The sequence below is a fragment of the Canis aureus genome, chromosome 13 (assembly GCF_053574225.1).
Source record: "Canis aureus isolate CA01 chromosome 13, VMU_Caureus_v.1.0, whole genome shotgun sequence".
NCBI classification, from domain to species: domain Eukaryota; kingdom Metazoa; phylum Chordata; class Mammalia; order Carnivora; family Canidae; genus Canis; species Canis aureus.
The window spans coordinates 25,127,254-25,146,031 of record NC_135623.1 but is presented as its reverse complement, the minus strand read 5'-3'; the positions used below and the strand labels follow the sequence as shown (position 1 = coordinate 25,146,031).

The window sequence follows — 18,778 nt, the reverse complement described above, 5'->3', positions numbered from 1 at the left end:
GAGAGAGAGGCAGAGACACAGGCAGAGGGAGAAGCAGGCTCCATGCACCGGGAGCCCGATGTGGGATTCGATCCCGGGTCTCCAGGATCGCGCCCTAGGCCAAAGGCAGGCACCAAACCGCTGCGCCACCTAGGGATCCTTTTTTTTTTTTTTTTTTTTTTTTTTTTTTTTTTAATAACGCATGTCATTCAAGGGCCAACTGTAGACATTTGACAAATCAGGGGCTCCCAAAGCTTGCATTCACAAGGCTCCATTAAAAACAACCAGGGCACCCGCTGGCTCAGTGAGTGGAGCATGTGACTCTTGACCTCGGAGTTGGAGGTTTGAGCCCCACTCTGGGTGTAGAGATTGCTTAAAATAAAATCTTTGGAAAAAATAAAAAAATAAAAATAAAATAAAATCTTTGGGCAGCCCGGGGGGCTCAGCGGTGGCGTGTCTGCCTTGGGCCCAGGGCATGACCCCAGAGACCCGGGGTCGAGTCCCGCGTCGGGCTCCCTGCATGAAGCCTGCTTCTTCCTCTGCCTGTGTCTCTGCCTCTCTCTGTGTGTCTCTCATGAATAAATAAGTAAAATCTTAAAAAAATAAAATAAAATCTGAGAAAAAATAATGCAGATGTGCGCTGCCCGGGCTGCTCTACCGGAGCTGCCTGAATGCCTCAGCCCCTCAGATGCAACATGGCCGCGCGCCTGTATAAGCAACATGGCGGTGCTGCCAGGCACGGACATGGCAACCACAGCTTCGCGGCGCCCGGAAGACGCAGAGAGCGCCCCTAGAAAGTATTTCCGCCCTGCTGCCAATACCTCAGGTGTCTGCATTCTCCTCCCCAGCGGGCGGGAAACGGAAGGTGAGTGCCGGGCGAGCGCGTGGCCCCGGCCGTTTCCGGCGAGCCCGGGGGCGTCGGCGCGCGGCCGCCACGATTCCCGCGGCCGCCCCGGGAGGCGCTAGCCCGCGCGCCGGATTCGAGGCGCCTTCGGCCGAAAGACGAGGATGTCGGACACGTGGAGCTCGATCCAGGCCCACAAGAAGCAGCTGGACTCGCTGCGAGAGAGGCTGCAGCGGAGGCGGAAGCAGGACTCGGGGCACCTGGGTGAGGCGCGGGGCGTGGGCCGGCGGGGGCGGGGGCGGGGGCGAGGGCGGGGGCAGGGGCCCGGAGCGAGAGAGCCCTCGGCCGCGGCGCTCCCGGCGGCCTTCACGCCCGCGGGGTCGCTGCGCGGGGTCGCTGCGCGGGGGCGGTACTCGGCCCCCGGGCCCCCAGGCCGCCGTGCGTCGCCTGTGCCGCGCCTCTCGCGCCCGCCCCCCGGAGCAGGAAGGCCCCCGTTGTCTTCTGCTGTGGCGCCTCGTTCTCCCCCGGGAGGGCGACGGCTTGCGGCGGCCGCCGCCTGGCCCCTGTGGGCGCCGTGAGGTGAGGACGGCTCGGGCCGCAGACCTGCCGGGGCCTGGGGTCCCCGCGCTGCCCCGGCCGTTTGCATCTCGAGCAGAAACCTGAAAATGGATGTTTATGGGTTTTGTTTTTAAAGATTTTATTCGTTTATCTACGAGAGACACAGAGAGAGAGGCGGAGATGCGGGCAGAGGGAGAAGCAGGCTCCCTGTGGGGAGCCCGACGGGGGACTCGATCCCGCGACCCGGGGTCACGACCTGGGCTGAAGGCAGATGCCCAACCGCTGGGCCACCAGGGCTGCCCTATGTTTTATGTTTTTATTTATTATTATTGTGATTTTTTAAAAGATTTTATTTATTTATTCCTGAGAGACACACACAGGCAGAGGGAGAAGGCAGGCTTCACGCAGGGAGCCGCACGGAGCCGGACGCGGGACTCCATCCCAGGACCCTGGGTCACGACCTGGGCTGAAGGCAGATGCCCAACCATTGGGCCACCAGGGCTGCCCTATGTTTTATGTTTTTATTTATTATTATTATGATTTTTAAAAGATTCTATTTATTTATTCCTGAGAGACACATACACAGGCAGAGACACAGGCAGAGGGAGAAGCAGGCTCCACGCAGGCAGCCCAACGCGGGACTCCATCCCAGGACCCCGGGTCAGGCCCTGAGCTCAAGGCAGGTGCTCTACCGCTGAGCCACCCCAGCGCCACAGTGTTTCTCCTGTTTTTAAACTTTTCCTGCCCTCCTCTTGCCACTTGTCATCCTAAAACTTGAAGGAGCCTCAAAAGATTGTGCAGTTGCAGCCGCCTCTCTCCCCAGCACAAGCTCTGGATCATTTAAGGCAAATCAGCCAGGAGGCTGAGCAAGGAGAGCGAATCCCTGCCACCCTGTGGCAATGTGTCCCAGGCTGCAGTAGGATGCAGTCCCCCCACTACATCGGGCCTTGCTCCCTCTCGGTGCGTGTGCTTGCGTTATGGCCGCTGAAAATAGGTGTCTTGTCAGGACTCTGACATCATAATAGACAAACATGTCTTGAGTATTTGCACTGTGGGCATATGTGTAGATAGACAAAGTTAGACACATCCTTCCTGCTCTCGGAATCAGAATTTAGTTGGGGATCAAGGATTGATGCTTATAAAAAATCAGAATGACGCTATGATAATATGTAAAATGACTGGATGAATCCACGAACTGCAGACAGGGAAGGGAAAAGTGTGTCTTTCATGAATAAATAAATCTCCAAAAAACAAAACAAAAAAAAAGCCAAACTAAGGAAGGTCTCCCAATGATTTTTTTTGTCCATGGTATTTGTAGTCATTAATGATCTGAATACATTCTATTTTATTTATTTTTTTAAAGACTTATTTACTTATTTATGATAGACATAGAGAGAGAGGCAGAGACACAGGAGGAGGGAGAAGCAGGCTCCATGCAGGGAGCCCGATGCAGGACTTGATCCTGGGACTCCAAGATCATGTCCTGGGCCAAAGGCAGGCACCAAACCACTGAGCCACCTAGGGATCCCCACCTTTGGTTATATCTTACATGAAATCTTGATTAATAAACCAGCAGAGTGTGTCTCATGTTTTCCTAAGAATCCTAATGCTCAAAGATACAGATTCTTTGGAGGGTGCCTGTGTGGCTCAGGATCCCAGGACCTGAGCCACACATCAGGCTCCCTGCTTAGCAAGGAGTCAACTTCTTCCTCTGCCCAACCCCAGCTCATGCTCTTTCTCTCTGTGACTCAAAGAAATAGATTCTTGGGAATAACCAAATTGATTAGAAGGAAGAACAGGGGCCGCCCGGGTGGCTCAGTGATTTAGCATCTCCTTTTGGCTCAGGTCATGATCCCAGGGTCCTGGGATCAAGTTCCGCATCAGGTCCCCGCATGGAGCCTCCTTCTCCGTCTGCCTGTGCCTCTGCCTCTCTCCGTGTGTCTCTCATGAATAAATAAATAAAGTCTTTAAAAAGAAAGGAAGGAAGGAAGGAAGGAAGGAAGGAAGGAAGGAAGGAAGGAAGGAAGGAAGGAAGGAGAAAAGGAAGAAGAAAGAAAGAAGAAAGAAAGAAGAAAAAGAAAGAGAGAAAGAAGAGAGAGAAAGAAAGAAAGAAAAAGAAAGAACGAACAGTGATAGGCTAGTTTATATCGTGTGTTTTATCCCTATTCCCACAGTACCAAACAGGCCAGCAAAGCTCTGGGCCAGAAGACAATGTATGTTTAAGCACAACCTAAAAAATTTTTTGTAGAAGTCTTAACCATGTTATTTAGGCAGATGTACTAGGAATCTTAACTTTATATTATGAAGTGGGTGTACAAGCCGAGAGATTTATAACCAAAAAACTATATATTTACATTCAAGGGAGAATACAATCTTGTTAAAATTATTAAACATGCTTAGCAAGAACCTATATGAAGTATTGACACTCTAGTAATTAGGTTTGCAAATGGCCCCAAATACCAAAGTGTGATTATTATCTTAGAAAAGTGAAATGGACCTTAAAATTGACTAGTAATTAGGGGCACCTTGCGTGGCTCAGTTGGTTAAGCAGCTGCCTGAATTCAGCTCATGTCATAATCTCAGGGTCCTCGGCTCAAGCCCCATATCAGGCTCCCTGCTCAGTGGAGAGTCTGCTTTTCTCTCTCCCTCTGCTTGTTCTGTCTTGGGCATATTCTATCAAATAAATAAAAATCCTTATTTAAAAAAGTGACTACTAATTAATCCCTTATCATATGGGACTTGTACCTCTTCCTCTACTTGCCCTTTCTCAACTTTTTTTTTTTTTAAAGATTTATTTATTTATTCATGAGAGACACACAGAGAGAGGCAGAGACAGAAGCAGGCTCTATGCAGGGAGCCCGACGTGGGACTCGATCCTGGGTCTCCAGGATCACGCCCTGGGCTGAAGGCGGCGCTAAACCACTGAGCCACCCAGGCTGCCCTCTTTTTAAGATTCTATTTATTCTTTTTTTTTTTTTTTTTAAGATTTTATTTATTTAGGGATCCCTGGGTGGCGCAGCAGGTTGGCGCCTGCCTTTGGCCCAGGGTGCGATCCTGGAGACCCGGGATCGGATCCCACGTCGGGCTCTCGGTGAATGGGGCCTGCTTCTCCCTCTGCCTGTGTCTCTGCCTCTCTCTCTCTCTCTCTGTGACTATCATAAATAAATAAAAATTAAAAAAAAAAGAAAAAAGATTTTATTTATTTATTCATGAGAGACACAGAGAGAGAGGCAGAGACACAGGCAGAAGGAGAAGCAGGCTCCCTGCGGGGAACCTGATCCTGGACCCTGGAATCATGCCCTGAGCTGAAGGCAGAGGCTCAACCACTGAGCCACTCAGGCATCCTGATTTTATTTATTCTTGAGAGACACAGAGACATAAGCAGAGGGAGAAGCAGGTTCCCTGCGAGGAGCATGATGCGGGACTCTCTTCCCAGGACCCAGGATCATGACCTGAGCCAAAGGCAGACATTCAATCACTGAGCTACTCAGATGCCCTAGTTTGACATTTTTAAAGTACAGCTTGAGATCCCTGGGTGGCGCAGCGGTTTGGGGCCTGCCTTTGGCCCAGGGCGCGATCCTGGAGACCCAGGATCGAATCCCACGTCGGGCTCCTGGTGCATGGAGCCTGCTTCTCCCTCTGCCTGTATCTCTGCCTCTCTCTCTCTCTCTCTCTCTGTGTGTGTGACTATCATAAATAAATAAAAATTAAAAAAAAATAAAGTACAGCTTTTTTTTTCAATTGTGGCAAAATACACAAAAAAATTGCCATCTTAACCATTTTTAAGTGTCTAGTTCAGTAGCTTGAAGTATATTCACATTGTTGTGCGACCAGTCTCCAGAACTTTTTCATGCAAAACTGAAATTCTGTACACATTAAACAATAACTCCCTATTTTCCCTTCCTGCATAGTCCCTGGCAACCATCGTCCCACTTTTTGTTTCAGTGAGTTTGTCTACTCTATGCATACCTCATATAAACAGAATCCTAATGTGTTTGTCTTTTTGTGGCTTGCTTATTTCACTTAGCACAATGTCTTCAAGATTCATCCTGTTGTATCATGTGTCAGAGTTTCTTCACTTTTTAAGGCCAAAGAAGATTCCATTTTATGCTTCTACCACATTTAAAAAAAGATTTTATTTATTTATTTGAGAGAAATAGCAAAAGAAAGCACTAGCAGGAGGAGGGGCAGAGGGAAAGGGGGAAGCAGACTCCCTGCTGAGCAGGGACACTGATGCAGGGCTTGATTTCAGGACCCTGGGATCAGGACCTGAGCCAAGGTAGCAATTTAACCAACTGAGCGCCCCCCCCCCCCCCATGCCTCTGTTTATACTAAATTTTGTTTATCCATTTATCTTGCGGTGGACACTTGGGTTCACTCCAGCTTTTGGCTATTGTAAATAATGCAGCTATAAGCATCAGTGTACAAATCTCTTTATCTCAAAGATCCAGCTTTGGGGTGCCTGGGTGGCTCAGTGGTTGAGTGTCCATCCTTAGCTGAGTGTTTGGCTCAGGGCATGATCCTGGGGTCCTGGGATCGAGTTCTGCATCAGGCTCCCGGAGGGAGCCTGCTTTTCCCTCTGCCTGTGTCTCTGCCTCTCTTTGCGTCTCTCATGAGTAAATAAATAAAATCTTAAAAAAAAAATCCAGCTTCAAATTTTTTGGATGTATATCCAGAAGTGAAATTGCTGGATCATATGGTAATTCTACTTTTGATTTTTAAAAAGATTTAATTGATTAATTTTAGAATGTGTATGAGTGGGTGTGGAGGGGAAGCTGGGGGTGGGCACGGGGAGGTGGTGCTGCAGAATCTCCAGCAGACTCCATGCTCACAGAGCCCAACACGGGGCTCGATGTCACAACCCTGGGATCATGACCTGATCTGAAACCAAGAGTTGTCGTTTAACCAACTGAGCCACTCAGGTGCCCCCTATTTTCAGTTTTTTGAAGAATCACCATATTTTTTTTTATTTTTTTTATTTTTTATTTTTTTTTTAAATTTTTTATTTATTTATGATAGTCACAGAGAGAGAGAGACACAGGCAGAGAGAGAGGCAGGCTCCATGCACCAGGAGTCCGATGTGGGATTCGATCCCGGGTCTCCAGGATCGCGCCCTGGGCCAAAGGCAGGCGCCAAACCGCTGCGCCACACAGGGATCCCACCATATTTTTTTTAAAGGATTTATTTATTTTAGAGGATGTGAGTGCACGTGGGGATGGGGGAGTGGTGGAGAGAGCCTGAAGCAGACTCCACACTAAGCACAGAGCCCTTTGTGAGGCTCCGTCTCATGCCTAAGACTGAGATGTGAGCTGAAACCAAGAATCAGATGCTTAACCCACTGTGCCATCTAGGTGCCCTCACCAAACTTTTCCATAGAGATAAATAAATACAGCTTTTTTTTTTTAAAGATTATTTATTTGAGAGAGAGAGAGAGAGAGAGCATAAGCAGGGAGAGGGACAGACTACTCGCTGAGCAGGAAGCCCAACATGGGGCTCGATCCCAGGACCCTGAGATCATGACCTGGGCCAAAGTCAGATGGTTAACCGACTGAACCACCCAGGTGCCCAAAGTACAGCTTTTTCAGATGAAGATGATTACTGTGAATAAATTTTTATTTCATTTTAATTGAAACAAATAGAGTTGGCCAGGCTTAGAACATGGTAAATATGTGAACTGCTCAGTATGTTTCATCAGTGGGACTGAAGATGTGCACATAGATGTTGATATTTTAGGAATAAGCACATTAGTAGACTGGCTATATATGTGTGTGTGTATACACTTACAGTATAATTAACATATAGTGTTATATTAATTGACTGTCCATATTTTTATGTTCTTGAGCTAATATTTTGTTTCTCTTCAGTGGAGCTTTTAACCAAAGAATAAGCTCTAGGAACACATGGGTGGCTCAGTGGTTGAGCATCAGCAGCCTCCGGCCCAGGGCTTGACCCCGGGGTCCTGGAATCGAGTCCCACATCAGGCTCCCTGCATGGAGCCTGCTTCTCCCTCTGCCTGTGTCTCTGCCTCTCTTTCTCTCTCTCTGTCTCTCATGAATAAATAAAATAAAATCTTAAAGAAAAATTATACATAAGTCAAAACATATCTATGGGTACCTAGATGGCTCAATTGATCACGGGGTTTTAAGTTCGAGCCCCACATTGGGTGTAGAGATTACTTAAAATCTTTTTAAAAAAGCTAAATTCATTTACTAAGTGGAGAAAGTGGAAACTGTATATGAAGAAGAAATGTTTATATGATTATATTCTTGAGAGTAGCAGTAGGTTAATTATAAAGCACAATTTTAGTTCATTCATTGACAATAAAATTGGAGCAAAATCACTACTTTTTCTCACTGAGATAATGTGCGATAGAGTGTTCAAAATCTAGATGAAAAAAATGTCTATTTTGCAGGTGCCTGGATGATTGGATGGCTCAGTCAGTTAGGTGTTTGCCTTCATCTCAGGTCAGGATCCCAGGGTCCTGGGATGGAGCCCCATGTCAGGCTCCTTGCTCAGTAGGGACCTTCCTTCTTCTCCCTTGGGTGCTCTTCCTCCTTGTGCTCTCTCTCTGTCTCTCTTAAATGAATTAATAAAATCTTTAAAATATATATTTAGTTTAGAAATAGTAAGTAACATTTGCATGAAAAGTTGGGTAGATAATTCAGATGGTAGGAAGGAAAACCAGAGTTTTAACATTTAACCAAAATTAGATATTATTTTTATTTTTTAAAGATTTTATTTATTCATTCATGAGACACACAGGCAGAGACACAGGCAGAGGGAGAGGCAGGCTCCATGCAGGGAGCCCAGTGTGGGACTCGATCCCGGGACCCCGGGGTCATGCCCTGGACCGGAGGCTGCTGATGCTCAACCACTCAGGTGCCCTACATATTATTATTTTAAATGTAAAAGCAGAATGTAACAATAATAAGTAGATTCCTTTTTTTTCTTTGAACTGTTAGATTCTGGGTTTCATTTCAAATAAACTTAATAGAGAAAATATTTATCAAAGAAGTAATGTGGGGATCCCTGGGTGGCGCAGCAGTTTGGCGCCTGCCTTTGGCCCAGGGCGCGATCCTGGAGACCCGGGATCGAATCCCATGTCGGGCTTCTGGTGCATGGAGCCTGCTTCTCCCTCTGCCTGTGTCTCTGCCTCTCTCTCTCTCTCTCTGTGTGACTATCATAAATAAATAAAAATTAAAAAAAAAAAGTAATGTGATATTATTACATATTTAAGCTCAATACCTTAAGAACCATTATTTGTGGCAGTAATGAAAAGTAACGTGGCAATGAATAAGTTAGGTTCCCAAACAGAATTTAGGTTCAGTTACATTTACAAGAGCACTTCTGAAGCACTGACTGAAATTTTGAAATCATGGAAAATGCTTTTATTTTATTTACTTATTTTCATGTAGGCTCCACACTGGGTGTGGAGCCCAATGTGGGGCTTGAACTCATGACTCTGAGAACAAGACCTGACCTGATAACTGAGTTGGATGCTTAACCGACTGAGCCACCCAGGCCCCTTGACATTTCCTTTCTTTTCTTTTCTTTTCTTTTCTTTTCTTTTCTTTTCTTTTCTTTTCTTTTCTTTTTTCTTTTCTTTTCTTTCCTTTTCTTTTCTTTCCTTTTTTTCTTTTCTTTTCTTTTCTTTTCTTTTCTTTTCTTTTCTTTTCTTTTCTTTTCTTTTCTTTCTTAGATTTTATTTATTCATGAGAGACACACAGAGAGAGGCAGAGACACAGGCAGAGGGAGAAGCAGGCTCCCTGCAGGGAGCCCGAGGGGGGACTCGATCCCTGGCCCCTGGGATCATGACCTGAGCCGAAGGCAGACATTCAACCACTGAGCCACCCAAGCATCCCCCTCTTTGACATTTTAATCAGTGAACGTGCTCTCATTTTCTTTTAAGTCACGTGGCAAAAAGCAAAATATGCAAAATCAAGATATAAAAGATCTCCAAGGAAGAGATACAGATGGCCAACAGGTATATGAAAAGTTTTTTAGCATCACTAATCAAGGAAATGCAAATAAAAACCATAATGAGATATCACCTCATAATTGTTAGGATAGCTGTTATTAAATAAAAAAATCAAAAGATACTTGTTGGCAAGGAGAAAAGGGAACCCTGATTCACTGTTGGTGGGAACTTAAATTGGTATAGACATTATGGAAAATAGTATGGTGGTTCCTCAAAAAAAACAAACAAACAAAAACAAAAAGAAGAAGAAGAGCTACCATACATATTTTCCAGCAATCTCACTTCTAGGTATCCAAAGAAATTGAAATCCGGATCTCTAAGAGGTACCTGTACACCAGTGTTCATGGTGTTACAATAGGCAAGGTATGGAAACGACTTGTTTATCATTGGATGATTGGATAAAGAAAATGGAATATGCATACTGTGGAATATTATTCAGCCCTAAAACAAAGGAAGTCCTGCTGCTTGTGACAATATGGGTGGACCAAGAGAACATTATGCTAAGTGAAATAAGTCAGATACAAAAAGACAAATATTACATGATCTCACTAGATCATATTTGAGACAGAATCTAAAATAGTAAAGTCATAGTAGAATGCTGATTGCTAGGGGCTGGAGTGAGGGGAAATGGGGAGGTGAGGGTCATAGGGTACAAAGCTTCATTTATGCAAGTTAAATAAGTTGTAGAGATCTACTTATACTATATTGTATACTTTAAATTTTATAAGATGGTAAGGGACCTGGTAAGGTCAGGATGGTAAGGCTCAGCCTCAGAGCATGTTACTCTTGGTCTTGGTGGGGGTTGTTGGTTCCAGCCCAGTGTTAGGTGTAGAGATTAATTTTTAAAATTAAAAAATAATTAAAAAGCTAACAATTTTCTAAGATGAAAAAATCTTACATAGATCTTACATTAAATGATTTTAACACACACAAAAATAATAATAAAGACTGTGGAAGGAAACTCTGGGCGGGATCACGCCCTGAGCCAAAGGCTAACGCTCAACCGCTGAGCCACCCAGGCGTCCCTTTAGGTGTTCATTTTTTTTAAAGATTTTATTTATTTATTTACTCATGAGACGCAGAGGGAGAAGCAGGCCCCACGCAGGGAGCACGATGTGGGACTCGATCCCGGGACTCCAGGACCACATCCTGGGCCAAAGGCAGGCGCTAAACCGCTGAGCCACCCAGGGATCCCCAGGTGTTCATTTTTTTTAAAAGATTTATTTAGAGAGGGTGCATTGGGAGTGGAGGGAGGGGCAGAGGGAGAGAATCTTTTAGCAGACTCCCTGCTGAGCAAGTAGCCTGATGAGGGGGCTCAATTTCAGGACCCATGAGATCTGGACCTGAGCCAAAACCAAGAGTTGGATACTTAACCAACTGAGCCACCCAGGTACCTTAAGCCTTTTTTAAAAAACAAAATAAAACTCATACTAATGGCAGCAACATATGTAAGATACTTGGCACAAAGTTTGAATATGAATTAAGTGGGAAGGGTAATGGATAATAATTTATGGCTTACCTAAAATATTAAAGATTTCATAGCTGCCTAACAAATGACCATATCCTAAGTATTGACTTAAAACTTTTCTACATCTTCCTTTAGCCCCATTATATATATATATTTTAAAGATTTTAAAGATTTTATTTATTTATTCTTGAGAGAGACAGAGAGAGAAGGAGAGACACAGGCAGAGGGAGAAGCAGGCTCCCCGCAGGGAGCCTGATGCTGGACTTGATCCCAGGACACCAGGATCATGCCGAGCTGAAGGCAGACAGATGCCCAACTGCTGAGCCCCCCAGGCGTCCCTGAAATCCTGATTTTTAAAGATTTTATTTATGTGAGAGAGAAAGAGGGCACAAGCAGGGAAGTGTCAGAGGGAGAAGGAGAAGCAGGCTCCCGCTGAGGAGGGGGACCCATGTGGGGCTCAGTCCTAGGACCCCGGGATCATGACCTGAGCTGAAGGCAGACGCTTAACCGACTGAACCACTGAGGCGCTCCTAAAGATTTTTAGTAATCTCTACACCCAGCATGGGGCTTATATTCACAACCCCAAGATCAAGAATCGCATGCTCTCCCGACTGAGCCAACCAGATGCCCCCATCTGTATTTTAAGTAAACGATCATAGATACTAAGCTTCCTAAAAGGGAATGTTTTATCCTAATTTGAATTCTTAAGTCTTGTTAAGGTTGTGATGACTACCTGGTTTATAAAGTAGTAGGGTAAGTGAGAAAAATGGTCAGGAAATCTCATTTGGTGACCAGGGTTTCCACAATGTTTTTTAAGATTTTTGTGTTTGAGTATTAAAGGATGCAGTCTAGGGGCACCTGGCTGGCTCAGTCGGTAGTGTGTGAGCCTCTTGATCTCAGGCTTGTAAGTTTGAAACCTATGTTGGGTGTAGAGATTACTTAAAAGTAAAACCTTTATTTTTAAAGATTTTATGTATTTGACAGCACAAGTAGGCAGAGCAGCAGGCAAAGGGAGAGAAGCAGACTGCAGTTGAGCAGAGAGCCAGATTCAAGGCTTAATCCCAGGACTTGGACGTGTGAGCCAAAGGCAGGTGCTTCACATACTTTGCCACCAAGTGCCCCTAAATTTGGGTTATTTCAGTTGTCATTTAGAGTGACTGAAGGGAGATGGTATGGACATTTATTTATTTTTTTAAAGATTTATTTATTTATTTATTTATTTATTTATTTATTTATTTATTTATTTATTTATGATAGAGAGAGAGAGAGGCAGAGACACAGGAGGAAGGAGAAGCAGGCTCCATGCCAGGAGCCTGACGTGGGACTCCATCCCGGGACTCCAGGATCGCGCCCTGGGCCAAAGGCAGGCGCCAAACAGCTGAGCCACCCAGGGATCCCCATGGACATTTAAATCTACCATGCTGGGATCCCTGGGTGGTGCAGTGGTTTGGCGCCTGCCTTTGGCCCAGGGCGCGATCCTGGAGACCCGGGATCGAATCCCACGTCGGGCTTCTGGTGCATGGAGCCTGCTTCTCCCTCTGCCTGTGTCTCTGCCTCTCTCTCTCTCTCTCTCTCTGTGACTATCATAAATAAATAAAAATTAAAAAAAAGATAAAAAAAAATAAATCTACCATGCTGCTAATTTCCTTTGAAACACAGTAGGCACAGGAATTAGGAAAATACCTCATACTCAATAGAGAAAAGGTAAGTGGTTGACAGAAAATCCAGGATTATCTCGGCAAAGCAGTGAATGCTTGTATGATTGAGGAAAGGTGATCTAGTGCTAAATTTGGCCAGATATTCTCTACATGAAATGAAAGTACGAGCTGGAGAACTGACTCCTAAGGAGCATATAGACCTACGGTGGTTGCCCTTTGTCATTTTATTCACTTCTCTTCACTTCTAGATCTACGAAATCCAGAGGCAGCGCTGTCACCCAACTTTCGCAGTGATAGTCCAGTGCCTACTGTGCCCACGTCTGGGGGCCCTAAGCCCAGCACAGCTTCCGCAGTTCCTGAACTAGCTACAGACCCCGAGTTAGAGAAGAAATTGCTACACCACCTCTCTGATCTGGCCTTAACATTGCCCACTGATGCTGTGTCCATCCGTCTTGCCATCTCCACGGTAATAACCTGAAAAGACAGGGTTGGGAGATACCACTCCTTTGAGTTCATGGTCAGTGTCTTATTGCCTTCCCCTCCCCTCCTTCCCTAGCCAGATGCCCCTGCCACTCAAGATGGTGTGGAAAGCCTCCTACAGAAGTTTGCAGCTCAGGAGTTGATTGAGGTAAAACGAGGTCTCTTACAAGATGATGCGCATCCCACTCTTGTGACCTATGCTGATCATTCCAAGCTTTCTGCCATGATGGGCGCGGTGGCAGAAAAGAAGGGCCCTGGGGAGGTAGCAGGGACTATCACAGGGCAGAAGCGGCGTGCAGAGCAGGACTCAACCACAGTAGCTGCCTTTGCGAGCTCTTTGGCCTCTGGTCTGGCCTCTTCAGCATCAGAAGCAGCCAAGGAGCCAACCAAGAAATCAAGGAAACATGCTGCCTCAGATGTTGATCTGGAGATAGAGAGCCTTCTGAACCAACAGTCTACTAAGGAACAACAGAGTAAGAAGGTAGGGGTAGATGGAAATGCTTGTATACATATGCTTTGTTTTTGTTTTTTTGTTTTGTGTGTGTGTTTGTTAAGATCTCTAAGTAATCTCTACACCCATTGTGGGGCTCAGACTTTCACAGCCCCAAGTGCAAGAGTTGCATGCTCTACCAACTGAGCCAACCAGGCAATCCTTACATATATACTTTTTTTTTTTTTTTTTTTTTTTTTTTATGATAGTCACAGAGAGAGAGAGAGAGGCAGAGACATAGGCAGAGGGAGGAGGCGGCTCCATGCACCGGGAGCCCAATGTGGGATTCGATCCCGGGTCTCCAGGATCACGCCCTGGGCCAAAAGGCAGGCACTAAACCGCTGCGCCACCCAGGGATCCCACATATATACTTTTAATTACAGCTTTGAGAGGGATTTACCCCTAAGGACAAGGAGGAGTTCTTGCTGTAGGGTTGAGGGTTTAGAATAGTGGTTCTCAACTGGGGATAACATATATATATATATATATATATATATATATATATATATATATATATATATATATAATTTTTTTTTTTTTTTTAAGATTTAATTATTTGTTCATGAGAGACAGAGAGACATAGACAGAGGAAGAAGCAGGCTCCTCATGGGTAGCCTGATGCGGGACTCGATCCTGGTTAGCCTGGGATCGTGACCTGAGCCAAAGGCAGTTGCTCAACCACTGGGCCACCCAGGTATCCCTCCACTGGGGATAATTTTGCTCCCTTTCCTACCCCCAGAGAACGTTTGTCAATGTCTGGAGATACTGCGGTTGTCATAACACAGGAGTGCTACAGGCATTTAGTGGGTAGAAGCAAGTGATGCTGCCAAGCGTCCTACAATCATAGCATAATCCCTATACAACAAAGAATTACTTCACCCCAAATGTCAATAATGCCAGTGTTGAGAAACTGATTTAGAGAATGTTTATCATTGGAAGAATCATTAGGTCAACAGAAGGGGGACACAAATATAGAAATAGGAGATGAATGGAGATGGATACTGGAAGGGAGTTACATGGACCATTAATTATGGAAACTGATGATTAAACAATGTGAATTGGCAGTTCACTGTGGTTCTGAATATAAATATTGGACCTATGTGAATTCTTATCCATTTGCTACTTTTAGCTGTGTAAATATGAAGAAGTTAATTTAACTTCTCTTGAGCCTGAGTCTTCTCATCTGTAACGTGAGGATAACCAGAGTACCCTTCCTTACAGAACTGTTGCACAGACTCAGCTAAACAGTACAGTACTTACTGTGTCTTGGTTATGTAAATAGAAGTGGTTTTGGTAGAAAGGATTGCTTTCCTGGGGAGGGAAGGTTAGCTTAATGCTTAGTAGTAGGAGCCAGGCTGCTTATATTTTAATACCATCCCAAATACAGATTTGTGAGAAAGGACTGAACCCGTGACAAATCTCTTCTCTTAGGGTTCGTTTTCCTTTTTTCTTCCTTCCCAGTTTTTCCATACAAGTTAGCTCATTGACCACTTATAACATGACATTGTCATGTAGAATTTAGGGAGGTGGTTTAGGGCTCATTTTATCTGCAAACCCTTTTAAGCCTAAGACTTCTTATGTCACAGGTCAGTCAGGAGATCCTAGAGTTATTAAATACAACAACAGCCAAGGAACAGTCCATTGTTGAGAAGTTTCGCTCACGAGGTCGGGCCCAAGTACAAGAATTCTGTGACTATGGAACCAAGGAGGAGTGCATGAAAGCCAGCGATGCTGACCGGCCCTGCCGCAAGCTGCACTTCAGGTGTCTTGGGAGGGAGAGAAGTGGGGTGGGGCAGGGCTCCTGGAAGCAGTCATTCCTTTTTAGCACATTGCTTCCAGTCACTGGGGTTCTGTCTTTGATCCTGTTATTAAACAGTTTTAATGATTTATCTTAGAAGGTGTACTTTCAGAAGTAGTGTTCTATGGGAGGAAATAGACTGCACTCCCAAACAGATGATTTTTTTGTTTTTTTTAATGTCCCTTTCTTGCAGTAGCAAGGCATCTTTGTCTCTGAAGCCCAGTACAACTTAAGGTTCTATGGAAGGAGGATGATCTTAGAAGAAATAAGAACCTGGGCTCTTAGATCAGCTCTAACCAGAAAGCCCTTCTTTCCTGTTCTAAGAAAGTTGTCTTTGCTTACAGAGGAATTAAATTCTTCTTTAGTTAGTGTAATTTATGGATTTCCATGTCACTTGCCTCCTTTCTGTGAAAACTCTTGGAGGAAGCTCTAAAGATAAAATTAGGAGAGGATAAAAAAAAAAAAGAAAAATTTTAAACAATTTAGAACTTGAACTGTGGGATCTAACTCTGGAACACCGTCTTGATTTTCATTCTCCCTTAAATTCCCAGACGAATCATCAATAAACACACTGATGAGTCATTAGGTGATTGTTCATTCCTTAACACGTGTTTCCACATGGATACCTGCAAATATGTTCACTATGAAATTGATGCTTGCATGGATTCTGAGGCTCCTGGGAGCAAAGACCATACACCTAGCCAGGAGCTTGCCCTTACACAGAGTGTTGGAGGGGACTCCAATGCAGATCGACTCTTCCCTCCTCAGGTAACTGTCTGCTCAGAAAACTTACTTCAGCTTAGGGACTTCTGAGTAGGGCAGCCATACATGTAGGAAAGCAGGCATAATCACCTTTGCTGATTGGGAATGGTGTGGGATATACATATTTACAAGGGAACAGGAAAATCAAACAGAAAAGAGGGACTGGGGCCATGAATCTGAGAGTCAAGGAAGGAAAGATGACCAAATACCACCTTATGCAGTGGATCTGTTGTGATATCCGCTACCTGGACGTCAGTATCTTGGGCAAGTTTGCAGTTGTGATGGCTGACCCACCCTGGGATATTCACATGGAGCTGCCCTATGGGACCCTGACAGATGATGAGATGCGCAGGCTCAACATACCAGTACTGCAGGATGATGGCTTTCTCTTCCTCTGGGTCACAGGCAGGTAATGCAGTTCAAAGATATGGAGGTATGGGCAGATATAGTACAGAGTGAGTACTGGGTGGGGATAAAATCCTGGGTTTTCCTAGCCCTGCTATTATATGACTAAGTCAATCTTTTTTGCTACTGAGACCTAATGCCTGTTTATAACACAAATGATACCTAAATTCTATTTACCGTTTTTTTCCTTGTGAAAGGTAAGGCCATTGAGAATAGATAGATCTTATGTTTCCATTCTTAGATTCATCCTGTTGCCCTAATGGTGTCTTGCATGTAAATGTTCATGGAATGTCTACTGAAAACACTTCAGTATTTTGAAGGGATTAAAAAATATGGATATGCAAGTAGCTGTTTAACCCTTTTCTTTTTAGGGCCATGGAGTTGGGCAGAGAATGTCTGAATCTCTGGGGGTAAGTAAGTAGTGATTGTTGTGTTGCTTTCTTTTGATGGAAATAAAAAGATAATAGCTGTAGTTGAGATGTGTTCTCTTCTCCCAGAGTATTCCCTTTGAGTCTTTGCCTCGTAGAGTAAATGGTACTACCCCTAAACTGTGAAAGCCTGATTAAAGCTCTAGCTCTCTTTCTTATGTTCCACAGTTATGAACGGGTAGATGAAATTATTTGGGTGAAGACAAATCAACTGCAGCGCATCATTCGGACAGGCCGTACAGGTCACTGGTTGAACCATGGGAAGGAACACTGCTTGGTGAGCAGCAATGGGGCCTGGTTCAATAGGTTGAGCAGAAAGAGGAATTGTTGGACTTCTTATTGAGAAAAAGTTCAAATGCTGGGGTTCCATAAGGTAATCTGTTCTCTGTGGTGAGCAGGTTGGTGTCAAAGGAAATCCCCAAGGCTTCAACCAGGGTCTGGACTGCGATGTGATCGTAGCTGAGGTATGTGCTTCCCCGGGCATCCAAACCTTCTGCATTAAGTCAGGTGTGTTTCGGGTTCTCTCATTTGATCATAAACATAAATGGAAAGGGCTAGAATTGCAGTCTTTGGTAACTTAAAAGTTAACTAAAGCCTCGCTCTCCTAGGTTCGTTCTACCAGTCATAAACCAGATGAAATCTATGGCATGATTGAGAGACTATCTCCTGGCACTCGCAAGATTGAGTTATTTGGACGACCACACAATGTGCAGCCCAACTGGTAGGCAACCAGAAGACACACTAGCCCTCGTTTATGGTTGAGAACGGATATTAGACTCATTATAGTCTAAAAACAGGCTTCAGAGGATTCATAAGCCATCCAAGCTTGTATTTAAACTGTTCTATGGGGTTCTGCAGCGTAACACTGGAGACCCAACAGGTTTTAAGATTCAAACCTCTGCTCTCTAGGGTCTCTACTAAGGGTGGTCAGTTATTCTATGGGATGTACTGAATCTGCCCCCTGGTGGTTAAGAATCCACTTATCCTGTCAACAGTTTTAGTATCTTTCATCCTGTTAGTAGAGCTTTGAAAGACCTGCTGCTAGCATTTTATTTATCCAAAAATAGACTGACTGGCAGCAACTTTGTGAAGTACGCCTCGTTAGTTGTCTGTTACTAACTCTTGAGTAATACAGATCCAGCCTGTTTTAACACCAAAATCTGTGCCCAATTCCTAACCAGTCATACGACCAAATACTATTCTAATATTAAGGTCTTAAAAAAATTGGCATGAATATTTGATGAGAGGATAGGCAGCCTTAATAAAAGGTATGTATCTTTTAACAATATTAAGCCTTTTAATTATAGGATTTTTTGGTTCACCCCTTCTTTATTCTTGCTTCAGGATCACCCTTGGAAATCAACTGGATGGGATCCACCTACTAGACCCAGATGTGGTTGCTCGGTTCAAGCAAAGGTATCCAGATGGTATCATCTCTAAACCTAAAAATCTATAGAAGCACTTCCTTACATGGCTCTGCGGGCTGCATCTGAAGAGTACTATTTGTACAATAGTTTTTTTCCCCTTATTTAAATAAAAGTTTGTATCATAGTTGGGATTTCAAGGTCAAAATCTGGCTCTGCCACTTAACAGTGTGTGATCTTGTGTAACTTATCTCTCAGTAGGATTTCTTATATGTAAGCTGAGAATACTATCTACCTCATTGGGTTGTAAGGGTTCTAACTAAATGAGTGGACACAAAGCATTAAAATGTTGATTATACTGTATAGGATCAAAGTGATTAGCAGTTAGTACTACATGAACATCGTAATCAAGAAGGGGGTTCTCTAGGACAGCTTTTTCTCAAGGTAAGATCTGATTTCACTTAAGGTTATTAGGGCTAACATGCTCTAAATAGTTTATTGTGTTACAACTGTGGCTTTGCTGGTCTTTTTTTTCCTTTACATACTTCTAAGAAAAATAAGCCTAT

The 18,778-nt window shown here is 44.3% G+C and overlaps 1 protein-coding gene across 1 annotated transcript; it reads left to right on the top strand.

The window, feature by feature from the left end:
* The first annotated feature begins 860 nt into the window (after positions 1–860).
* Positions 861–18,399, top strand: METTL3 (methyltransferase 3, N6-adenosine-methyltransferase complex catalytic subunit). Its single transcript, XM_077845535.1, has 11 exons — positions 861–1,087; positions 12,734–12,951; positions 13,042–13,446; positions 15,042–15,217; positions 15,805–16,021; positions 16,237–16,424; positions 16,792–16,830; positions 17,017–17,125; positions 17,247–17,312; positions 17,457–17,569; positions 18,193–18,399. Exons 1-11 carry the CDS (start codon positions 988–990, stop codon positions 18,302–18,304), a joined length of 1,743 nt encoding a protein of 580 aa, XP_077701661.1. The 5' UTR covers positions 861–987; the 3' UTR covers positions 18,305–18,399.
* Positions 18,400–18,778: the final 379 nt, after the last annotated feature.